This window comes from Sylvia atricapilla, chromosome 3, assembly GCF_009819655.1.
Source record: "Sylvia atricapilla isolate bSylAtr1 chromosome 3, bSylAtr1.pri, whole genome shotgun sequence".
Lineage (NCBI taxonomy): Eukaryota > Metazoa > Chordata > Aves > Passeriformes > Sylviidae > Sylvia > Sylvia atricapilla.
This window is the reverse complement of record NC_089142.1, coordinates 59,663,009-59,688,812: the sequence shown is the minus strand read 5'-3', so window position 1 is coordinate 59,688,812 and position 25,804 is coordinate 59,663,009. Positions and strand designations below refer to the sequence as shown.

The following is a 25,804-nucleotide window of genomic DNA, read 5'->3' as shown; positions in this document are numbered from 1 at the left end:
CAGAGATAAGCATGCTTGTGCTTGTGTAACAGTAAACAATGAGGTTATCTTGGTGAGCTGGATCTCCTGGAAAATAAAGACTTACTGTGTTCTTTGTGTCTTGCAGACAAGATAGTGAAACAGGCTGGTGAGCTGAAAAATGCCCATGTTTGTGAAGTGGGCCCGGGGCCAGGAGGAATTACCAGATCCATTCTCAGTGCTGGTGTTGAACAACTCCTTTTAATTGAAAAAGATGTTCGATTTATTCCAGGATTGCAGGTACCAACTGAAGAATAATTTGTGCACATGTAACCACAGCATTGAATTCTGAGAAGTTAGAGATTCCAGGGGTCTTGTTGGGATCTCAGCACTGAAAAATAGTTTTGGTTCTGTGGCAGAAACCAGAGCTATAATTTGCTTGAACATAAATATACACAATATTGCAATTCATTGTTCCTGCTTTTTCATGGGCCCTTTAGGACCTTATCCTACAACTGAATTACTGCCAAGGCTTGTTGGTTTTGCTTTTTTTTCCAGGCTGAGACATTTTAGGTGCATTTCGTCATCGTGGTGAAATCATAATTTGAAGGCTGAATGTAATGTCCCTATGTACAATCTTAAATTTCTTTTTTAATCCTAATAATTATGCTTTATAAAATGGGGAGGGCATATTTCCAGGTAATACAGTCAATGTGGATTAACATCCAGGTAGGGAAGAATAAAGCAAGCATCTATTTTACATTTTAAAAAAACACTTAAGCTTTTCTTCCTTTCTTTTAAAGGTAGAAGTTCACGAGTCATTGTGTCGTTTCCAAATGCTATCTACTTTTGTTGCTGGATGTTTATAGAATTTGGCTGTATATACCCAGCAAGAAAAACAGAGTCTAAAAATCTAAAAAATTGATTGCTTTCTTACGTCTCTACAATCTCAGATTAGAGCAATTCAAGGGCCTTTCCTTAAATTGCACTGTGTCTTTTTCAGTAAATCAGCAGTGAAAATAAATAGGTAGTTCGCTTGAGAACTGCTACTATCTCTTTATATAATAAAAATAATGTAAGGTGTGAATGAAACTGCTCATATCCTGGAACCTGAATGTGCATGTAATTATGTCTTTGTGGGATTAGCCATTCATAAGGTATAATATGCCATCTTAGTCTTATGAAATGTGAAACCTTCATGTTTTCACTTGAGTGGGGACAATCAGCATTTTTGTTTTAGGTTTTGAGAACTGATTTGGGACTGGAGAGAATTTGAGGTTAAATTACACTTGTTTTAGTTAAGAGAGCTTTTTAAGTACTTGGATGTTTTATTCTGATCTTCCAAAATGCGTCCACTGCAACAGATTCATCTGAATAAAAGTATACTTCTCAGCATCTAAAATGAGCTTTTGTATGTAATTATCTTTACTGTTCAAGTGACATAATGTTAGTCATTATTTTTAATTGCCAGTCTCCTCACAGTAAAAGTCAATGTCTGAATGAGGTTATTGAACATGGAGGTGGTATAACTCAGTACCAGTGGATGTGAATGGGCAAGAAATGTGTTGCATCTGTTACTGTTCAGCTGGGTATTGCTTTTTTTTTTTTTTTCCAAACAAATAAGAAGATACATAACAGCGAATCTTTCTTTTCTAATAATGTGGTTTGTAATAATTTTTCTGGTTCCCCAAGCAAACTATCAAAACTCATGCTCATAAAAGGGTTGAGATTTGAATAAGGGAAAATGTAAGAGATTAAAATAACAATTGTGGACTATTACTTAAAGACATTCTTAGGTACTTTTAAAATCACTGATGTAAAGCATACAGCATTTTTCATTAACTGTTTTTCAAGCTGTGGTCTCTCACAAAACAGAAGTAGTGGGGTTTTTTACTGCAGAACTGAAATACAGTGAAGAACGTATGTGTACAGAGTTAAAATTTACACAAGCTGAGAGTCTCTAAGTTCTGTCTCAGTCTTAAAGAGTCCCAACCTTTTTATGCCATATGCCCTGATAATTTTTAGGCTGAAAAGATTGATAAGGAGAGAAAGGGAGCAAGAGAATGTATTGAATATAAAATTATTTCAGGAACACCATTTCCTGTTTTAAACTATGCCTCTTATAATTCCTTTGTGCTGTTTTGGTTGTGTGTGAAGAATGAGAATGAATATCTGTTTGATGGAACACTTGGCTGGTGTCCCTGATGCACAGCAGCTCCTGGAGCTGTGTTAGGTGCACACATTTTCCCTTCAAATGAAAAAGCTTCACTGGGTTTCTATGTCTGTATTTCAAATTAGAAATGTAAGACAACGATTTTCTGGTCACAAATGAAATGCAATTCTCAGTTATCTAAAGTGTTATCTAAGGAAACTGCTATTAGCAAATGACACTATTTTCCAACTTTATTAATCTCACATTATCTTTCTTCCTGTTAGAGCATTTATAACAGCTTCAAAGAAACATTTGACAAACCATGGCAGATCAGTGAATTTGTATGTCATGTAATTGCTAGTATAATGCTGAAAAGTCCATTAAGTGGTTTGGAGTTGAGGTTAGTTTTATTTTTTCTATTTGGAAATAATTGCACTTAAAACATGTAGGAACACTTAGTTTATTGTTAAGCTTTTGTTGTTCTACATAAAACTTAGCTTTTTTTGATAATTAAAAACCCCAAACTCTTAATCAAAAAAAATCCACGACAACATTTTGTGAACAGTAGGAGAAAACAGTATTGTCCTTTGGCTCAGAGAATCATGAAAGCTTTTTGTGCCCCTGAGCGTATAAACATCATTCAGATTGAAAATGGGACTAATAATGGTGAGCAGTTTATTTTGGCAGTTAGGCCACTGGCGCTTAACTGTTTATGGATTTGGATTTCTGTGCAAAAGCAAAATTGTTCTTTTAGCCTTTTCTCATTATTCTCTTATAGGATCAATAAATATCCCCTTATGTCATCTTCTAAAGAGTTGTGCTGTTCTTGCATAGTTTCATAGCGTAAGAGAAAAGATTAGTACAACACTAAAAAAGCTTAACTATTTTTGATTATGGGAATAAGTGTTGAAAATGAAATAATTGGTTTTCAAACTGCAGCCAGCTCTGAGTGTGCATATCAGCCTTTATTAAATACTAGATAAGTTGTGCAAGTGGGCTGCAGAAACTGAGAATGGAGATGATTTTGTAATGTCTAGAAATATAGAAATTACACTGAGATCTTCCCTCCTGCTAGGTATTCATTCCCTCTTGATTGGATTCCTTGTTTTTTAATGGTACAAGTTTAAACTACTACAGGGAATATTAAGAGAATCTCTTCAACATTTTTCATGTCAAAGGAAAAATTAATATTACTGCAGCCTTGTATCACATATGGCTGAAATTAGATAATAGGCCCTAAAGCTGTGGATGAAACAATAAACTACATGAGCCCTTGTTTTCATAGATAATTGATATAAATCATTCAAAACCTCCTGCTTGCATTATTACTTAAATCAGATGAGGTCCTGCTAGTGGCCTGGGACTTGTTAATTGTCGTTGTTGAAGAGACTCTTAACAGTCTTTTCAAGTTTGAATTCTCTATTAAGAATTCTACATCTGTGAATAGTTAAGTGTTTACAGAATCACACAATAATCTATTTTTAGTGTTTGCTTTTTGAAAGTAGTTACTAATAGTGTTCTCAGTTTTATCTGCTACTGTGCTTTGTTGAATATTAAAGATAAATATATAGCAGTGGTTTAATTCCTGCAGTGGCTGAAACTGGAAATAAGTTTGGTTAACTCTCACTGTGGATTCTGCTTGCCTTTTTACAAACAGATGCTATCTGAAGCAGCTCCAGGAAAAGTGCACATTGTTCATGGGGATATCCTGACTTATAAGATGGAGAAGGCATTTCCAAAGCACTTAAAAAAGAGCTGGGAGGATGGTTAGTATTTGCATTTGGTTTATTTAGTTTTTTTAGGGCTTCTGAGGTAGTCTTAAGTAGTGATAAAACTGAAGTTCACTCAGTGCAGGTGTTACTCTTTTCTGGTACGTGTTGAAGACAAAGAGACGACTGTCTGGATTTTTTTCTCCTAGAGAAAACAGAGAACTCTCTTCTCTAATACAAAACAGTGGAATTTGTGTGACATTGACCTTAGTTTAAAGCGAGGAGCTTTGCAGTTATTTGCTTAGAGTGTCTTTAATATACAAGAATGACTTCTGGAAAGCATAAAAGGAGATCAAATACTTCCTGGTTTCTTCCTCTTTTTGAGGAAACCAGAAATCACCACTGCTGTTGTTCCACTGAAGACATTTCTGTAACTTGCTTTGAAACTTTTGGAAAGCTTGGCTTCCAGAATTTAGGTTTCTCACTGCATTGATTTCAGCTGGATATCTTTGGCAAAGTAGAATCTTAATAAGGATTTTGTTGGTTTGGGGTTTTTTTTTCTTTTTTAACCTGAGGTTGCAATAGGACACTATTTCACTTCCCTTTTAAAACATTTCATATTATTAGATAAGTCAGAGATAGCCTCCTAGTCCCCTTTTCCAAATATATTAATACAAGGTAAAGAAAAGACACTTTGCAATGCCCAAAGAGCAGTAAAGTGCTTTCTGACTTAGGACATAAAACACCATGGCACATTATGTTCGCCTAGAAAAATTGTATGTTGTATTTCCCTAATTGCGAAAGGTAAGTGCTTCACAGAACAAACTATGATAAAATGCATGTGTTAGAGTGTAGTTTTAAAAGTTTTTAAAAATTACCTTTCTTGAAGATACATTCATTGTTGATTTTTGAGCTGACCAATTAGAGGCAAGATACATTTCTTCTTTGTTATGGCCATATGAAAAGCTGGTGGGTTTCAAAAATCCATAAGTGTGTAATACCACAGGTAGACTAGAAATATCACTGCCTAAAAAGTGCATAAGTAAAGTATGCCAGAAAAACAGCTTGAAATTGATATTGTCATCTCTTATTCATGTTGTTAAATATTGTCATATCTAAGAAACAGCACACTGGCTTTTGGGTTTTGCCCACTTCTGTTGCACTCCTGCTTAGACTCCCTGCTACTGAAATCCCTGTGTTATGTTCTACAACATACACAAATACTGATGTGATCCATAACTGAAAAGCAGATATCACTTCTTATGGCTAAATCTTGTATTTTATCACCTTTTGATTTCAGAGGACTCTGTACAGAAGGAGAGCTCTGTGCAGTGTGAGTTAGGTGGTTGTTTTGAGGGTTCTTAGGACTCAGTAAAATGCCTCTGGGAGGATGTGTTGGACAGAAGCATGAGTATGGCTATTTACTCTGTACCTGATAGTCATAGTTTGAAACCACAGGAACACTCTTGTGGTTTTGCTGTTGTAGACTAGCTCAGCTGGAATTTACCCATCAGCTGAAAATCATCTGAAAGCTACTGATTTATTCAGATGTAAATGAGAACCAAGCCTAACCACTTTTTTCCAAGTAAATACCGAGAATAGTACAAAGTTTTGTCAGTGTAAGATGACTATAAATGGACAGGCATCATTTTGGTGTGGCATGCTAAAAAGTTGTTTCCATGTTTTAAGTCTAGGTTGATGGTCATGTATTTTTCTTCTATTTTATTTCTTGGCAAAACCTTACCCAAAACGTTTTCACAGCTGTTTTTCTTCTTTCAAATGTCAACAGAACCACCAAATATTCATATCATTGGGAATCTGCCCTTCAGTGTTTCGACTCCTTTAATCATCAAATGGCTTGAGAATGTTTCGAAAAGGGATGGACCTTTTGTTTATGGCAGGACACAGATGACGCTGACTTTTCAAAAGGAAGTTGGGGAGGTAAGATTTTGGTATTTTCCCAATAGTGTACAGAAACTGAATTGAACAAAAAAATTGTTCATATGCAATCTTATTTAAAACTACAAACCCAGTCTTAGTTGACTTTGAAAAGAGAGGAAAAGGTTAGTTGAGTTTTTAGTTTATGTGGCTGTAAATTATGAATTTTGATTAGTTAATTATCTGCTCTGATCCTTTCACAAGCATGTAATTTTTTTAATGTCTTATGCAGGGCTATATTTTGTTGAGGTACTCTGTTCTTTTCTGAAGTCTGATTTCTTTAACATGAATAGATTGTGCAGCACTCTTCTGTTTTTAAATATGTTTATTCTCTCACAGTCATTTGTGCGATGTGTCATCAGTCTGTTTTTCTTTACCTTTGATTGATCTCAAGAAGTACACATATTTATTTTCTTTGTTCTCTTTATTAAAAATAATTTCTAAGAACACCTTCTTTAAAATACAGAAAAATGGAAAGTTAGCATTATTTCCACTTGTGATTAAACACTTTAAATGTGGGGGGTGTTTGCGAAGACGTTGGAAATCTGCATTGGCTTTCTTGAATGAGACTTGGTATCAGAATTATTAATGTATTCTGCCATTCTTGTGTGTGTAAAAAGGCCGTAATTGACTTCTGTCACCACAAGTTCAAGAGCAAATTGATATTTTACTTTTTATTAACAGTTAGTTTCTCAAAGACAACCAGACAGATCTGCAGCGTAGTAGTGTTAAAGCCAGATGAGTTGATATTTGGTTGGCTTACTCCACAGTGCTTTCAGACTTAACAGCATATTTCTATTGACATTGCATGGAACATATAAAACATAGAGAATGGAAAGCTTTTTTTTTTTTTGCTTTGCAGTTATGGAAGCAGCCTTTAACAAGCATCTCACTTGCATTTATAAAGAAGAAAAATAGTTGCACATCAGCCTGAAAATGGGATTTCCATCTTATTACTCCAGTCTTTGTAACTGCTGTGTTTTGTCTGTGTGACCTCAGTGTGTATGGTGTTCTAATTTAATCCTTCAAAGTAAATATTTGAATAGGAAATTTTTTGCCTTTTTTTTTTCTCTCTGTGAAAATTAGTGATAATTATATATGCAAGTGAATGTCTGCTGCCATTTTTTGGGGTCAAAGAAAACTGTATTGTGCTGTCATTGTCCTAGCCTTGCAATCAGGATTGAAGAAGTATTTCCAGTTGGTAGCTCTAGAGCGCATTGGGAACAAACATTTGATATGACATAAACCAGATTTCTTAATTCAGTTCTGGGCTCGTTTGGTTTCAGGCATTACAGAATCCAGGTCTGTTTCCCAGAAGGATTTAATGTCATGTGAGATTAGGCCTTTGTTGCAAAATATGGCTAATGGACTGTGATGTAAAATGCAGTGTGATGATAGTTTTGTGACAGCAGAAATTCACTTAACACTGTGTGAGAGCACTCTGTACTTTTATGTACCCAGCTGCATGTATCACTGGTGACAGGCAGATTATAGTTCTTCTGCACCTAGCATAGCTCAGTTAGGTGCAAAATACCCTGCACACTTAAGCTCTTGTACTTAAAAACACTGAAGAGTTAGAAACACTGGGAAATGGAATATCTTGTTCAAAGTCATGCAGTGAATCGGTGTTAATTGTTATTGAGTTTACTTTCTGAGATCTCTTGATTCTTGTTCAACACAATTTAAACATCGGTCTTCTTCCACAGACAAAATAGTTCATGTTTTTGGTTTGCATTTCCATTATTGATTTGATACCATGAAAAGAAATTATTTTAAAGATAATATTTTATTTTATGATTAGGTGAAAGGACAGTAATTAGGCTCTGTGTCTTTTGTACCGGTATATTTAGTATCTAGAAAGAGATATGTAATGCAGATATAAGTGAGTTGCTACTGATATTTTGTGTATCTCTGGATTTATACTCTTGATTGGGAAACTTCTTATACTCAGAAGTTTGGTGTTCTCCTTGGATATTTCTAAGCTAAGAGCCCAAATATCAAGGAAGTCTGTGTATATGCCATAAGCTCAGCAAAAGCATAAGATGCATCATGGAATGGAGTGATGTGCTTTATAATTAGGATAACTTGATGTTAACAGTAATAAAGTGAAGCAATTTGCTCTTTTATTTATGATCAAACTTTCTTTCGCCAGTATAACAGCGAACTAAATACCTTTGCCTTTTTTGCTGGTTGTATTTTCTTGCTTTTCTGTTTTCTTGTAGCACAGCAATGTTGGTGTGAGTAATGTCACTACACACCTACTACTGCAGCCCACTCTGTTCTGATATGATATAAATTGATTAAAGCTGATGAGAACCAGCAGTTATTTTATATGCTGAATCTGAGGCCTGTTGAGGAGGATAAGGCCAAATATCCACAGTAAAAATAGCAGTAAAAATATCCAGCAGTAAAAGTAGCACTTTTGGGTGTCGGGCAGATATTTTTTTTCTCTGTAGTTTAAATTTGTAAAATTCTTACTCACTTTGTGGGTAAGAACTTTTACTTAGTCCCAAGTTCTTCCGTGCTTCATCTCAAATCTGTCACCTAGTCCAGGTTCTTCCAGCCCACTTACTCTAGAATTGATCCTCTAACAAGGCTTGTTGCTGTAGGACCAGGAGTAATGGTTTTAAACCAAAAAGAGGGTAGATTTAGATATAAGGAAAAAAATTTCCAGTAAAGGTAGCAAAACACTACAGATTTCCAAGAGATGGGGTAGATGCCCTATCCCTGGAAACCTTCAAGGTCAGCCAGGGCAGCTCTCTGAGCAAGCTGTCCTAGCTGCACGTCCCTGCCGTGGCTGGGGGATTGACTGGCTGATCTGTGTATGGGTGCTGTACACAGGTATGCTCCTGCTGCTGTTGTTGAAGTGATTTATAGATGTTACTATCCAGATGTTAAATTATCTCTTCTGTAATTAGGAACCAGGAATTCTCTGCCTGAGACTTGCTAGATGGTTTCTGGGAGAAGTAAAGATAGGTTTGTTTGAATTGGCACTGGGAGCATTGCTACAATTGTTGCCATTAGGTCACTTTCATTTCTATTGCAGAGGTTAAGGAAGTGCGTGTCAGATTGTATTGTTAGACTTTGCAGTCTGGGGTTTTTTTTGAGAATAAAAATTTCCTCTGACACAACAATGAAGGTAGCTTTAAATGCTGGCATAGGCAAAAAGAATCACTGAGCATTCTTTCCATAATGTTGTTGAAAAGTATTTGCTCCCTGCTGAACTGCCTTTTGGAAGAGTTGTTTAAAAAAATGTAAAACTTCGGCAACAGGTTTAGTTTTTAGTTTTCAGAGATAAACTTAATAAACATGGCAGCGTTTCATGAGTAGGCTTTTCATATGGAACTACATGTTGTAGAAATATTATCAGATATGCAAATTGGGATTTCATTTTTTTTATTGCGGTGGTGGTAAATACAAACAGGAATCATCATGATTCTGTTTTTGTGTAAGTTAGTGAAATAACTTCTGTAATTTGAGACTTGTTTTACAAGATGCTTGATAGGTTTAAATTTTTTGGGGGCAAGCAAAACACAGTAAAATGTACTTCCTGCCAGGTCACAAAAGCATAGGAAGCTTCTGGCTAGTTTTAATTAAAAAAAAAAAAAAAAAAAAAAAGGAAAATCAGAGAATACTTAAATTGAGTTTTAAGTACTAAATGTTCTCACTGTTAGCCATTCTAAATTTATGTAAGGTAGACGCAGCTTCCTTGCAAATATTGCAAGTGTAGACCAGTTAATTATGAAGAACTTTTTGGTTTCTAGCTGATCTTGAGTTTGTGGAGCTTGTGAAGAAGGAAAAAAAAGTAGTAATTTATACAGAAACAGTAGAAAGTAATGATTGTGAGAGTACTGTCGGGTTTGTTTTGAATCCTGTGGTCAGAATAGTTTTAGTTTTCTCTTACATCCATACAACATTCTTTTGACATTCATTTAGATCTGTGGGATTTCTAGGAGTTCCTTTTCATGTACATTTGATTCCAGGACTGAGGTTGTAAATCGACGTGGTATTTTAGTGTAATGCTGCTATACTGGAAGAAGAAAATTTTAGATGAACTGGGCGTACAGTTTGATGCAAGTTTTTAATGATTAACTGGTGTTTTTTCTTAAATTTGATTATACTGAAAATCAAGCTTTAATATAACTGATCACTCGGTCAGCTCAGTATTGCTGATGTACATGTTTTGATTTTCCCCTAGAGACTTACAGCTAATCCAGGAAGTAAACAACGTAGCAGACTGTCCATCATGGCTCAGCATCTCTGCACTGTGGAAAACTGTTTTGTAATTCCAGGTCAAGCCTTTGTTCCAAAGCCAGAGGTAGGTTTTCCTGTATTTATTTGTGGTTTTTGTTAATATGTCAGTCAAGCAATGCATCTTACTTTCACTAAAGAACATTGGTGGCTGCTCCATTTGAACGTCTCCATGTTACAAAGTGGAGTGATGTGAAATTCCTGTAAGTGGAGCTTGCTTACTCTGAGAAAGTGCTTTTTCTTTTTTTGTTCCTCAGAACTTGGCTTTGACCCTCAGACCTGTCTGTAAGGTCAGCATACTTCTTTGAGTGTTCTCAAAGAAGAGAAGGGAGGGAGAGGGAGATTAGGATTTAACGGCAGGATAGTCTGCTAGGATTGCAGAATGGAAATCTGCTATTTTTTGAAAGAGTGCTATTTTAATGTTTGCATTTATAAACAATTTGGGAATTGTGCCTTAAGAATTTGATGGGTCTTTTGAAAGACTGCGATAAGAAAAGCTTTTCATTTGTTACCTTTGTCAAACATCTCTAATTTTACCATGTTTATAATCTTTCTTTCACCCTAGTTATCTTTAGCATATTTCATTCCCTCCTATTTGCTACAGCACTTTGTCACCTATATCCCACTGATTGTTTAAAAATGTAACAATCTTTTCTCCCTGTTATATGTTCTTGAGTGAGTAGAGAACAATCTCTTCATTGTCCTCTTATCTACTGCCACTGTTTTTTATTTATGGCCATTATGAGTACAGGAATCAAAAATTAAGAAATAAATCACTATTTAAGCTTGTTTTGTGTTTTTTTGTAAAAATTTGTGCCTGACTCTGTGCATGTCCCTAAGTGCAAGTGGAAGTCATAGGCTTACAGAAATATTTGGGTTGGAAGGAAGGTCATTTAGTACCATTGCCACGCAATGAGCAGGAACTTCTTCAGCTAGATGAGGTTGCTTAGAGCTCTGTCCAAAGTGATGTTGAATGTTTCTAGGGATGAGATATGCACACCATCTCTCTGGGCAACATGTCTGTGTTTTACTAGCCTCATTGTGAAAGGCTTCTTCCTTATATCTAATTTAAATCAACCCTCTGGGAGTTTAAAACCATTACTGCTTGTCCTATCAAACTGCTGTTCTGTTTCAGAAGTGAACTTGCAGCTTCTGGAAGTTCCTCTTAAATTAGTTGGTTCAGCTCTTCAGTACATCTCCCTTCCCCTTTATCAGTATCTCTTTCTTGGTCCTTTTACTTTTCTGGCATATCTCTTGAGAACCTTTGGAACGTTATTTTCTCATTTATCACAATGAATTTTAAGGCCTCTATCTGGGTATATTTTGATGATAATTTAAAATACTGTCAGTATTTTTTGAGCAAGTAACTGTTCAAAAATGTTAAATTACTAGTTGTGACAGCAGTCTGTTGTGAAAGAAAATGACCATGCTTAAGAAATCTCATTTTTTGCTTTGAGGTTTGGCTTCGTTTTTTTTTTCCTGTTTCCTAGCTGAATGGAAAATAGTTTCGGGATGCTCTCTCACTGTGAATATGTGAAATAGTTTTAAGAAAGGCTAAAATTCCAGTTCTATGGTGGGGATTTCTCAGTGGTAGCTACAATTTGAGTACTAGTAGAAACTATTGTAATTAAAAGTCTTTTGCAGAGTGTGTCCCGGAACTGGGAAGCTCTAACTGATATTTCCATTTTCCTGTACTGAAAAGGCCATAGTTGACTAAAGAGAGGTTAAAACACAGAGTTTGCCAAATATCTTAGTATAAGGCACATCCTCGAGTCAGTTGGTGCTCTGTTGAATAAAAAAAGCAGTACAACTAAAGGTAGGTATATTTTTTATTTAATGTATTTTTTTAAAAAAACAAGTATTGCTTACTGCAAAAGCCAAAAGTACAATTCTTTCAGACAGGAACTGGCACCTGTTTTCACTGTTATGTTTCCTTCAAAACTCCTGTTATAGACTGATCTTCTGTTTTGTCCATGTTCTGTAGCTGTACACTGTATGGTTTTTGGTTGTTACCGTTTCTCATAGAATCTGTTTTATTGGAAAACTCTTGCAGCTTACTGTGAATGAGGTGGCATTGTCCTTGATTTTTGTTTCATAGCTATATGAAGTACAGCTACTCTTTTATAGAGTTCCAGGAAGAGAAATTGCAGCATGTGTAACCAATGAATGTTTTGTTGTGCTCATGGTATGCCATTATTACTTCATTCTTATACCCTCCTGTAAAAATGCCCCTTGATAATAATTTTTGGCAAACAAATTTTACTCACATGCATGGTGGTGATCACAGCTTAGTGTCATGTCAACCCCTTTCTAAAGGTGGAGATCCATGTTTGTGAGAAGGAATTATTTACCTCATTTGCTTGATGCATGAATATTATTTCAACATTTCTGTGAGTGTTGAGACATAAAAGATTCTTGGTTAATGGAGTGGTTGGTGCTGCACAACATTGTGGTCTAGGAAAAAAAGAAGTTGAAGTCAGTGCAATTCTAATAACTGTTGATAGTTGCATTAGGAATAGTACAAGGAGTGTATTCATTGTACATTTTGTACTAGGAATGTACAAAACAAGCTCCTTGGTTAAAACATAGGCAACTAAAAATAGCTATGTAACAGTAGAATAAAAACAAGATGTAATGCCATTCTGTGTGTGAAAAATGAAGACTCCATGATAAAGATTACTTCATATTAAGTGTATAAAACAGTCCAAATGCTGTAACAGAAGATCTTTTTTCCGACATACTGTACATGGAATGTTGGGCTCCTTCAGGATCTTTAACAATTTTAGACTGGTAGCATGGGAAATGAAAGTTGTGTATAAATATGCAGAATAAATAGTAGTTTGATTTTAGTAAAAGACTCATCCAGCATTATATTCCTAAATTTATAGGCCTGTATCATATCTCTTTTCATTCTTGATTTGGTTCTCACTTAGGGAAGTATTTAGGTAGAACATACTTTGCCAATGATCAATACAAAACAAAATCTGTGTCATGAAGGAAAAGATTAAAGGATTTAAGGTAATTATTCAAAATAAGACAGTTGAAAAATAAAGAACCTGTCTCTTTATCACTGTTGTATAGTACATTTTCCAGTAAATGGAATACCTGGGAGTGGGCCTAGAATAGATCCTACAGGAATAATTAAAAGGACTTAAAAGGTTCTTTCAGAAGGTCAGAAAAGGTAGAAGACAGTAAGTGGTTACTGTATTATTGAGCTATTAATAACTGCCTTAGCAAGTGTGAGCCAGAATGTTACAGATGTTTCTTAAACATAGATAATTTGGTTTCTATCCTGTTTGTTACAGTTTGCAGGTGTTTTCACAGTTATGATTACATGGTGTCTTGTTGTACTGCTCCTCATCTCTAACACTGACTGTGTAGTAACAGACTAGTAGCAGTTGGTGAATATCCAACACAGTTTCCTTTAACAATAACAAATGAAACCCACAGCAGGTGGCAGTTAGGGGCAGGGAGAGCTGGGTTTGGCAAGAGCTGAATGTACTGCTGATCCTTCGGCTGATACACAGAGTAGACAGTGCAACTAAGGTGTTGGAGCCTTGAGCTTTTGTTGTGGATTGTTTTGGTTCGTTGACTTTTTTGTGTATGTTTTTTGGGGGTTTTTTTGTTTGTTTCTTTTTTTTTTTTTTTTCTCTACAAAATCTGGTTACCAAGGCAATTTACAATTGAAAATGAAAGGCAGATGTGTCTGCTTTTTAAAAGCCTTTGATGTGGGCTTCTTGGACAAATAGTTCTGGGTTTTTACCTTGCATCATAAATAAAATCAAAGACAAAAATATAAAATACACTATAAATGTCGTATGTTATTGAAAAGTCTGATTCACTAACAAAGGCAGTTAGTTTTTAATCATCTTTACTGTAACAAGACATTCAATGCATGAATTGTACAGTCAGTTATGTTTTTAAAATAGTTCCTTTTACTTCTATAAGTGTATTTGGGGAAGTCAGAAAGAAGGGTTTGAAAAATCAACAAAATTGTAGGCAGTTGAGCATCTTTCTTACTTGTTCCTTTGTGTGGATGCCCCTACAAGTGAAATACCTTGCATAAGCATAACTGCAGCCCAGATATAGGAACAGTTAAGTGCTATGTTACACATTCTTTGAAATAATCAAACTACACTTCACACACAAAAACCCCCCTTGAATAGAAATACTGCAATGGATAGAAATAACTCTTTATACATAGTCCTTCAGGCTGTAACCTGCATTGCTCTCCTGCTCTGTGGATGGGAAATGGTGCTGCTTTGGAGGGTAAATCCATGCTCCTTGCTGCCTTTTAAAACAGGAAGAGCAGAAGATCACACCTGCGATAAGCAGAAACCCTGCTGAGATGAATCCAGTATAAACTGCTCCTCCTGGTTCATGTTTACTACTCTCTGGAATGGTCTGGTCCAGAAAATTTGAAATAATTTCTCTCGTGTACCAGCATGTTGGTACTAATCCAAAGATTCCTGCAAGAATGAAGCAGATTCCTCCAGCAAAACAAGCATTATTTTTGCTGTCGATGTCCCCGCCCAGCCTTGTGCATTTCATTCCGACTGTAGTGATGCAGATCCCAAAGGCTGATAGGATGCAGGACAGCACCATGGTGGTCCGTGCAGCCTGGATGTAGACGGGGAGAGAGAGAATGGAGTATTTCAGGGTGCAGCTGAACATCCCAGTGCTGTACCACGTGCAGTCCATCCAGAGTCCTTGCATCTGTGTTATAGCTGTTATGATATTTGAGCCAACATCTGCGTTTACCTTCCAGTGCGGTAGCAAGGTGGCCGCGATATCTCCAAAGACACCAAACAAAGCCAGAATAAAAGCAAAGAACTGCAGGCTTGCTGATGCCATGATGGTTATCTTCTGACACCTTTTCTCTGCCTTTTCTCCCGTGGGAATGAGTAACTGGGAGCTTCGTAGCCGAGCTGTGGCCGTCTGTGTAACAGGGAGGAAAGGCGGGGGAGGAGAAGTGCGAGGGGGAAAGGAAAAGAAATCAGCAAACACAAAAAGCTTGCATTTAAAATTAGAGTATCTGAATGAATATCTGACTATGACCCTGCAGCAGCTGAGCTGCTGTACACAAGGTACTTGAACAGAGATGATGACAAATGGACAGTGCTTTAGAATTGCTTGTAAAAAGGAGCTGCTGCCCTTTCATACATGATTGCAAGCCATCAGGCAAAACTTACTTTACTGCACTTGGTTTTGATAATAGCATACAGATTGCAGGCTTACTAGAAAAATACACATTGTAAATGGAACACTAGAAATTTGCAGATTAGGAGTCATTGTGGTAGGAAAACACTCTGGTAGAAAATATATTGTACTCTTCAGGTTTAAGTGTGTTGATAGCTGTAGTCAGCTCCTGTTGACTTCTATAACAATGCACACAGGCTATCTCTTATTTAAAGGTAACCTCTTATTTCTATTTATTAAATATTACCTGTTCATCTTTTTAATAAGTGTTAGGAAATACCTTGGCTTTGGAGGAGAATAAAATGGAATTTAGTTTTTGCAGTATTTTCACAGTTAGCCACGTGACTTTTCTAAATGAGTATTTTATTTTATTTCATTTTTATTTAAACTTACCAGTTTTTTATTTTCAGTGATTTCTGTTCCTTGACTTAGGGCTTAGGTATTTAACGAGTCATAAGAGTGAATATTTGCTTCTTCCACCTCTAGAATAATGTTTTTATTGCCGGTATAAAACAGCTCATTTGTGGAAGTGCCTTTTTTGAATCAGTCACCTGTCTGAAATAATTTGCAAATTTGCCATGAAGTGGCAGTTTAAAAAAATTCATTAAAAAAGCTCCTTGCTAGTCTTTTATAAGAGTCCAATTTCATTTGACAGATGAGAACATTTTAGGCAGTGTGATAACTGTGCAGCTGGGAAGACAGAACAGTTGCTTTCTCATCAGCTGGACTGTTGGGATTGCAGATGCAGAACAGTTGTTTGAAACCTCTGAGAGGAGGATTAGAAAGTGGTACTCTGCTTTGCTTTTGCGTGGGGCTGTATAATTGGCAGGTTTTGTCTTTTATCAGTGGTAGACAAAGGGCAAGCGTCTGTGTTAGAAAGCATGATCCAAACTTTCTATCTAAATATGTACAATGATATTCAAATTGGTCTTCAGCATTGGAACTTTCGTGAAAAGCCTTAAAAAAATAAGGGATAAAATTAAGGGGAATATGAAATATCTGTAGCTTTGTACTCTTGTTTCAGTTCGTTGTACATAAGACAAGGTTTTGATCAGTATGTATTCTGCCAGTCTTTAGTGGCATTTCTGGACTAATTAATATATTTATCCTTTAGAAGTATAATACTGTTATGCTCTATTATAATATATAGTATAATTCCCTATATTCTCTCTCTATATATAATTTATATATTTATAATCTTTTAATATTGTATTTATTTCAGGTAATTGTTCAAGGATGTGCTATCTCTATCCAGCATATATATATATTAAAAATGCTTAAAGTTAAGGTGTGAATATTAACAGCTACTCCTTGCTAAAACCTTATTTCAAAGACCTGCTTATTTTCAAATCCCTTCAGTTTGTTCAGGCTGGGAAGAGATGTTCTGCAAATACATATCATTTGCTGTACAGGCCCATGGGAAAGATGGCTTAACTTCCTTTTACAGAAGGAACTGACAGGTCTGGAGATCTCAAGACTCATTCAAAAAATCGTTCATATTCTCATTCATATTCTGAAAGAGCTAATTAGTACTCTGAATCAGCCTTTTTCACTCCTGCTTTTTTAAAATATCAGTACATAAAAACACGCAAGCATAAACACAAAACACTGCAAATGGTAGCCATACATTACATTTAATGCGGTGAACCAAGTTAAAGGCATGATAAATTCAAGTATAAGCACTACAGTTGTAACGAAAAATACCATTATGTTTCATTCCTCTTTATGTAGGACTTACTGCTGGTTGTGAGGTCTGAGAAGTTTTCTTCACTGTAGATGTCCTGGAAAATGCAGTTTCTCTTGAACGGAACTATCCCTTCTCATATAAAACTGCATTGGCATGTATTAACAAAATTTCTTGGAATGTTGTTTTTTTTCTGTTCTCCACAGCAAGTGCATTACTGCTGTTTGTTCCCTCTCTTAGTTCCATCTACCCGAGAATAAAGGAGTACTTTGTTTAATGAGTTTTGTTTGAAAAAACACTCTGTGAGGGAAAGCAAAGAGATTATGGAATAAAACAGACGGCGGCCCTTAGTCCTAAATACATAATGATATCCAGGTTCTATGATGGAAAGTGTGAGCAGTGATTAAATGGAGTAAAATCTTGAGAATCCAGAAACTGTAGACTTACGGACTGGGGGGAAATCATTTAAGTTGCACTGAGAGCCAGAGAGTTTTGTTGTTTGTCAGTGGTTGTTTTTTTCATCACAGATAATCCTATTAAGAGTTTAAATTTCCTAGAAAAGTACTGTGCAATTTATTTTAATTTGTAATTGGAACAGCAGGACACTTGTATTCAACTGCAGGCTTTGCTTATCTGTTCCTGATAGCTTTAGCCTTTCCATGGGTTATCCTATAACTTGTTACCTTTTTATAAAGCTGTATAAAAGAATAAGGGAATAAAGCTACTGGTAAGGCTTCCATGGAAATGCAGCACATCAGAGGAGTGGCCTCAACAAGTTGGTGTGAGAAATCAAGAAGTTGGGAGAAGGGTCTTGCTCACTGCAGCAGTGATATACCCACAAGTCCTGTACCTGACTTTGGGTCTCCTGTGATCCTGTTTGTAAGCCTGGTGTGAATGGAGTTACTGCAGAGCTGTTGTTACACAGGAATTATTTTTATTAGTGCAGAGGCATAGTTACTTTCTGCTGGAAGTGAGCCAAAATTAAACTCTCATCTGAACAAGATTGCTATGAGTTGCACATAATCTGGTGTTAGACCTAACATTTGTTTGTAGTAGACAGATAAAATGCTACTGAATGCTTGGACTGTGAAAGTGCTGGCTTGGAACTATCTCAGTAGGCTCTCAAACAGTCAGTTTTAATGAAACTGTAATGTGTTCTGCTTTGGTTTTAGCTCCCTGTGAGTAAATTACATCTTGAGGAAAGGTTATGTGGGTTTGCTTTTAATACAGCCCTGTTGCAAGGTACATGTATTGCCCATTATGAGATCTTTGTTGTCAACAATTAGCAAAAATTGTCTCATTTAAGCTTATTCTGATTTAGAGTGTTGATTTCATTAGCTAGGCAGCAGACTTGTGTGAATTAATTGTACTCTGTTATGTGTTCCTCCTACCCTACCAGAACATAAACCTTCATTGTACAGATATACTAAAACAGTAAGGGGTGAATAATTGCTGTACTGTTGACAGTTTGGGATGTATTAGTTGAATTATTTTCATATTCATTATTTTGTAAGACTTGAGTGTTATTTTGTAAATATTTCTAACATACTTGGTGGGATGAAAAGCGTTACTAGTAAAATTATCACCAAATCAACTTGTGTATTTTAAGTGCTCTTGTGTATTCTATTTGCTTTCATAATTCTACTCTCTATTTGATGCATATTAAAAGGTATGGGGAAAATAGCACGTATGATTTTAAAGAAGTAGCCATTTACAAATGAAAAGCTTTCCCCTGTATCTGTTGCTATAGCAACCAAGCAGTTTTCCTGGGTCCAAAGAAAACAGCATCTATCATACAACTGAGGAGTGCTGTGTTTTGTTTCAGAAGCAGGAATTATTGCCCACTGGCCTTGAGATTGCAAATTGAGCTGTTTGGCTCTGTAGCTGTACACTAGATTATGTGCTTTTTTTCCTTTAGAAATTTTTGTTAAAGATGTGGCCCTAACTCCCAAAGAGGCCTCATTTCTCACTTAGGAGCATTTCTGCAAAATTGAGGTGACTAGGTTGGACATGGACTCTGGTGGATTTTTTACCCCTAATTTTGGGGGGGTAATACCTTGTTACATTTCCTGACCAAAATGTAAATAAACATATGCATGTCCTCTTAGTGTTTCTGTTCAAGGAGCTGATTGGACATGTGAAGTATGTATTTGCTCTGTTCAAAAAGATTAACTTTTCTTATACGCAATGTGAACATAAGTTTTTTCTATGTCTCTGTGGTCTTCCTGATAGGAGCAACCTGTAGCAAAGGCAGATGCTCTGAAAGCATAAAAAATTAAAAATCTGCTTTGGGAAATAATTTATTGTGTGTTCACTGCAGATTCCATATGTCAAGGTTTTTTGTCACCTGATTTTTAAATAAGTTCTTCTTCTTCAAATTTCAGTAATTTTAAGTATTTTTTTCTGTTGTAGTTTTAACTTTAGCTTTCAGAGACAAGGAGGACAACTAAAGAAAAACACTGCAGTAATATATACTTGGGATCAGCAGTGCTAACACTGGAAACTTGCTGTGGGTTTTTTCTTCATCAGCACCATTAATTGGTACTTTCTTTCTTTTCTCTAGCCAGTATTTTTGCTCAGCTTTGTAAGTTCTGTCTACGTAAAAAACTTACATTGTCTGGATTTTACAATTCCTTTGAAATTTGTGTTGTAGAAGCATTTGTACTGGTAGATGTACTTAACAGCTGAGCTGTTCCCACAGAAAGAACAAAATGGATGGGTGGTACCTTTGTGTCAGATTATGTCCACATCAGAGGTTGCCATGAGCAGTTTTGGTTGAAGCAGTAGGACAAACACTTTCTTTTTTGAAGTACTCTTGTGTTCTAGGTTATCTTGAACAATTACACTGACACTGTGGTTCAAGCAGCAGCTGTTCTTTGGTCTGATTTTGTCTCTCTCTTCTGTCAGAACTAGCACATGTGATTTGTGTTCTGTGAGTGCCAGTATTGACTGTCAGATCTTTTTAAAAACTTCAGTGATTGCCTATCATTTTAGCAGACTCTTTTTAATAAGAGACTAAATATTTTTTTAAGATCTGGCACTTATAAATTTTACAGAACTTGTAAACATTGTACAAATTTTCAATGTGCTCCTTCACAGAAATTTTTCTTTTTTATTGTTGCTAAAATCAGTTTGGAAGATGAGCTGCTTTATTCATTGTTGTGCAGAACTGGAGTTTTTTTTTTAGTCCAGCTCCTAATTTTTAATGCAGAAATCTGAATTCAGAAAATTTCTATATAATACAGTGTCTCTATAATTGCATGTTGTACATATAAATATACACACATATATAAAACCATGAAGTGTGTACATACTATTTCATTCTGTTTTCAGACACAGGGCAAGTGGCTGTTCTGTGAACCAGTGTGATTTGAGAACTATAAAAGAATATATACAAGCTTATCTTTGTGGAATCATTCAAACGTAATTTTGGATTAAGTGTGATACATACTGTAAATAGAGTTGTGTGGTCACTTAAACTGAGTGCACTTATTTCTACCTACCATTCCTTTAAATAGACTAGAAATCTTAATATGTTGAAAAGCAATTCCTTGGCTTACATTTTAGAAAAGCCCTGGAGCAACAAAAACATATAGGGAATGGGTTTGATTTCTAATTATAATACCAATTTTCTCCAGCTGCCCTTCAGCCTGTATATCAAATATATCTAATTTGTGTATTATGTCAGAACTATCTTTGGAAGGATCTGAAGACAGAAGTGCTAATTACTTTACAGATTACATGAAAGTTGCTCTAAATGGACAAAGTGCCATGGGGGTAAAACGTACCAAGTACTAATGGCATGTGAACTAATTGGAAATATGTAGATAACTAAGACTAAAATTCTGTAGGGTCTTGAAAGCTAAGGCAAATCTTTATATTCCATACCATGACATTAGTCACTGCACAGCTGGCTTACCTGCTGCAAGAATGTCTTCTATATTGTGCCTGTTTGCTGATGTCTAGCCAGGTAATTTAAAATAGTGTGTCTTAGAGGAGGATGTCTACTCAAATTTATCTTTCTTTTCCATATAGGTGGATGTGGCTGTGGTGCATTTCACTCCATTGGTACAACCAAAGATACAGCAGCCATTTGAGCTGGTAGAAAAAGTGGTTCAAAGTGTTTTTCAGTTTAGAAGAAAATACTGCTTCCGTGGAATTGAGTAAGTATTTTTAAGGAAAAATTCCCAGGTAATGTTTTTGTAAATGCATCAGCTACTAAATCAGCTATGCATTTGATTTTATTCTTTCAATTTTAAATTTGTCATCATAGTTCATCAGATATTTCATTTAGAATGGTTTCTGGACATGAAAGTATGAGATTAATATCTAATGTAATTGTGTAATAATTACTTGTGCATTTTTGTTCATGCAGTTGAAGTTGTTAAAAATCACTAGGATAAAGTGGTTATTTTTTCAATAGTTTGTCTGTCTCAGAAATGAAAAACCCCAACCCAACCACAAAAACTGCAGAATGATTGACTTGAAAACCAAAAGTATCAAAATTCAGAACCAAAAATGGCAGTGTGAGGAAAACGTTATCTGTAGGAAATTTTACTTATTTGGGGATAATGTCAAAAGGTCCAATTTTTGTTTCTGTGCTTGCCCTTTTATGGAGGTCTTACTGGCTCTTTAAAATCCCAGTATCTTACTGAGGGAATTTAGTGGGTTCTCTGATGTGAGAAACCTGCAGTCTCTTCACGAAGGATCCTGTTTAAACTCCAGTACTGCCACGTGTCTGACTTACTATGGGTAGCCTCAGCATTCAGCACAGTAGAACATGTGGCAGAGATGCTGTTAGGTCTAGAGACATCTCCTGCAGCATGGGCTCCCTGAATCTGCAGTGCATAGTTTTGGCCCTGATGGAGTCTAGAATTAGGGTGGATGTCACTTTACTGTAGTACAAACCTCCTATGTCACTGTTTTAAAGGTGATCTAGTTTGGGGTTGTTTGGTTCTTTTTCCTTGAGGCTGTGAATGGCATTGATGTGTGGGGTGCAGACATTGGGTCTAAAATGAGTATAGATTTCTCAGTGTTAAAGTTTGAGTATGCATTTGGAAATGTTTAGAAAATGAGGTGTCCAAACTCTAGACTGGTTGTTTTTGACTTACAGGGTGGTGGTGGTTTTCTTTTTTTTTTTTCTTTTTATCTACTCTGAAGTAATGATTTCCCTTGACAATGTAAGCAGAAGGCATGTGCAATCAGCATATCCATGTTATGTACAATATTCTTACCAAAGTTTAAAAAAAAACCCTCCTGACTTTTGTGGGATCTCAATTTGCTAATAACTGCTTTACATTCTTTGAGGCAAGGAGGGGGAATCTGAACTTTTGGACATCACGTATTTCCCTAGCAGCTTATCATACCTTAGCCCTAGTGTGCAGCTAAGAAACACAATCCTCTTATTCTTTAGCTGACCTGAAAAAAATAGCAAATTTTGGTGTATAAAAAGCTGTTAAGTTCATTGTAAGGTCCTCTATCACATAGACTGTATAAAAACAAGGCAATAGAATCACTTTATATTTGTGTATGAATTCTGGGATTTGAGATGTGAAATACAAGATTGTGATATGAAGTCCATATTATAGTTTGAGTTGTAGTTCACAGACATTTATAACATGGTTCACAGTCTGTAAAAAAAAAAAGACTAGGTAGACTTCGCTCCAGGTAAGTTTTTACTACGGAATCGAAAGAGGGATATTGAAATAAAAATTGATCCATTTTAACCTTGCTGGCCTAGGTGCTGAACTAATTGGGAACATTTTGACAAAGGCCTGAAGTAGCACATGAAAACAGGTTTCCAAGAAGTTTCATTTTTTACTTACAATTTTAAACCCCTTCTTAACTTCATGTTCTGTGCACCTACCAGGAACCAACTATCATTACTGGTACAAAGCTTTTGACTAGTTTGTCCAGCCAACCTGCCAAACACATCTGGTCGGGGAGTTGTGTGTTACTGTATTAGATGCACAACATTTTTAGGTATTATGTATGTAAGACAGATAGAATTTGTAAATTGAGAAATACCTGTGAATCATGCGTGGATTTTTTGCCTTCCTGGCCTATTTTAGACTGAGAACTACTGCTAATAAGAGCTGGTCCTTTCAATAGTTCAATAGTATAGTATGTATTTTTGTGTGACTTTAAAAATCACTTACCTAGTATTCATTGAAATTTCGGAAACTTCTGAGAGAGAGGTGTTAACGCATTTGGCCCCAGAGTAAATGTACTGATATGCCTAACGATGAACAATGACAAAGCTGAAAACAAAATCTAGGACTCCTGCCACATTCTCCCACATTCTAAATATTAAAAAGGGAATGGCAATTAAATGCTCCTTTCCTCTTTCTTGGCTTTTTTTCTGATAGTAGAATTAGGGCATTAATGGCAAGTGATAACTGTCTTTTCCATTGGAATGAAACAGTCTGAAAGAAAGTCATATTTGTTTCAATCTGATCTGTTTTGTGCAGTTTAATCTGTTGCTTTCTAAATATGAGGTTAATGCTAAGAAGCTCTGTGCTTGTATTCATACCCAAAGCTCTTTTTACTTTTAATAAACATGAACATACACACATGTGTTTAGTCTATAGTGTATGTATGTGCTTTCCTGTGGTGTCATAATTTGCATTTTCAGAAAAAGGATCCTTATATATTTCAATATGATCCTTATATGTTTGCTCAGATAATGAGGTATGCAAAGAGTGCCAGAGCTGAAATAATGACATAATTAATTTAGGTTTACTATTAAGTAAATTTCACCTTACTCTTAAGGGAAATGTCTGTCTGAATTGCTGAAATTTTTCTTCACCCTCTATCTTTTAGGACCTTGTTTCCTGAAAATGGACGCTTGAAAAGAACAGAACAGCTGATGATGACAGCAAATGTTGATCCAACTCTGCGTCCTTTTCAGCTCTCTATGTCACAGTTTAGAAACCTGTGCAATGCATACAGGAAAATGTGTGATGAAGACCCAAGTCTTTTTGTGTTCAGCTACAGAGAAGAACTACGGCAGAAGAAGATTACAAGAAATTTACTTGAAAGTACTGGTCAGCCTGAACAGACTGAAGAGGAAAATCAGCTGTAACAGCACAAGTCTGGTTTTTTTTTAATTATTTTTAACTCCTTGATCTACAGGTGTTGACTCAGTAAAAGAAGGCTTGGATGTTCCTACATCTGTGCCCATACGAAAGACCTACTTTTGAGAAAGTGGTAGGGAGAGCTCTGTCTGTTCTCTTCAGCTGCAGACAAAAGGGAAAAGGCAATCCGGGTTCTTTCTACTTCAGTGGAATGGCTAGAACACATACCAAGAAACAAGGTATGCTGTGAGACAGGTAATTAAGTTGCAATACTTCTGATATAATTGAATTTTGTATGAATGAAAGTGCTTTACTGAAATGGAAGAAAAATACTTTTCAGACATCAGCATGTAAGATGGTGTTTGGGTTTTGTGGTTTTTTATCCTGGAACATCCTACTGTGCAGAGTAATTTAAAAAACAGGAGCCAAGACTCTTATAAATACACTCAAGTGACTGGCTTATGGGAGGATAAAGTGCACCAATTGCCTCAAGGTCTGCTAATACTCTTCTCATTTATGCAGAAGCAAAGAATTCAGGATTTAAAGCTCCAACTACAGAAAAGCAGCACAATAAAAAGTAGAAAACATGGCTAAGTACAATACTTATTTGTCTTTTACTGTACAGGCTCATAGAGAAAATAAAAATACAGTCAAATAAAAGATTACAGGCCAAGCTTTGTTTTTGTATTTACACATATGTATAAAGTATACACAGCATTGAAACATACAAAAATGAAACTTCTGCACTGTCGTGTACTGAAACACATTAAAATAACTTAATTGTGCTTTAAATAAAGCAAACATGAAAACCAAAGAAATAAAATGCCCAAGGTATTGAAAAATTCAGTTTGCAATGCTACTTTCCATTGTAAACCCCTCTGCCACTCACTGGCACCTTTTCCACATTGCTTAAAATATTAAAGAGGCCATCCCCAAGAACACTACATCATCTTAACAACTGGTTGAATGGGAGGAACTAATTTACAAACCTGGGCCAACTTAATCAATTTTTGATCCACAATAAATTAAAATAACTTAAGAATCCTTTACAGCTGTTTTTGAGCAAAAATGTATTAGTGCACAAAATCAGATAGTAGTTTTCCTGCAGCTTCCTTGAATTTACTAGTTGTAAAGCAAAATGTTTGTTGAATTTTATGTGGACTTCAAATGAATGTTTTAATATAGTGCTTAGAAAGCTAGGATTTTCCATGCCTCTCCACAGCTTCATAAAAACAGTCCTCATTAACTACAGATGTTAAACTCTGGACACTAAATTCTCTCTCTAAAATAGAGTTCAGATCCAGGTTTGCAGCATCAGAGTGACTGTCAAGGGATTGGTGACGTTCTTGCATTGCCATCAGAGTTCCTCTGTTACGCTTTGTGCTGTTCACTTTTCTCTTCACTGGGCAGAAATGGCCCCGCACGAGCTTTGGATGCTCTGCTCTCTGAAAGCCATCTCCTTCCTCATTTTCAGCAGCCTGATCCTGTTCTGAGTCAGCACTGCGTTCCTCCGAAATCTTCAGCCGCTGGAACTGTATTTCAATGTCTTTTGTAGGGCTGCCTTTCTTTAGGCTCTGATAGTCCTCGTCATCGTCATCACTGAGAATATCGGATTCTTTGACAAGAACATGAGAAAAGTCAGATGCAGTGCTCTCTGCACGTTTATTGGGAGATGAATTTTTGGGCTCCTGGATGCTCTCAGAAGTGTGGCAGCTGCTGCTCTGAGTGCTGCTGCTGAGGCTGCACTCATCAGAGTCCTGGAAAGTGCCTTTCCCCTGGTCACCGTTCCACTCACTACTGGCTGACTTCTTCAGTACCTTCAAGGATCTTGTGGAAG

The 25,804-nt window shown here is 36.1% G+C and overlaps 3 protein-coding genes across 4 annotated transcripts in view; 1 reads left to right on the top strand and 2 right to left on the bottom strand.

Moving 5' to 3' along the window:
• TFB1M (transcription factor B1, mitochondrial) overlaps positions 1-24,627 on the top strand; it is a 26,896-nt gene extending 2,269 nt beyond the window's left edge. For both annotated transcript variants that reach the window (XM_066315511.1, XM_066315512.1), the window contains 6 exons: positions 107-258; positions 3,768-3,876; positions 5,609-5,760; positions 9,956-10,075; positions 20,927-21,054; positions 23,714-24,627. In XM_066315511.1, the coding sequence (XP_066171608.1) occupies positions 107-258; positions 3,768-3,876; positions 5,609-5,760; positions 9,956-10,075; positions 20,927-21,054; positions 23,714-23,975 (923 nt within the window). In that variant the 3' untranslated portion in view covers positions 23,976-24,627. The remainder of the gene's footprint in view (positions 1-106; positions 259-3,767; positions 3,877-5,608; positions 5,761-9,955; positions 10,076-20,926; positions 21,055-23,713) is intronic.
• Positions 14,058-17,882, bottom strand: CLDN20 (claudin 20). Its single transcript, XM_066315513.1, has 2 exons — positions 16,946-17,882; positions 14,058-14,946 (listed from the first exon to the last, which is right to left on the bottom strand). Exon 2 carries the CDS (start codon positions 14,860-14,862, stop codon positions 14,203-14,205), a length of 660 nt encoding a protein of 219 aa, XP_066171610.1. The 5' UTR covers positions 14,863-14,946; positions 16,946-17,882; the 3' UTR covers positions 14,058-14,202.
• TIAM2 (TIAM Rac1 associated GEF 2) overlaps positions 24,563-25,804 on the bottom strand; it is a 166,538-nt gene continuing 165,296 nt past the window's right edge. The window contains 1 exon segment of the mRNA XM_066314420.1: positions 24,563-25,804. Coding sequence (XP_066170517.1) covers positions 25,164-25,804 — 641 coding nt within the window. The 3' untranslated portion in view covers positions 24,563-25,163.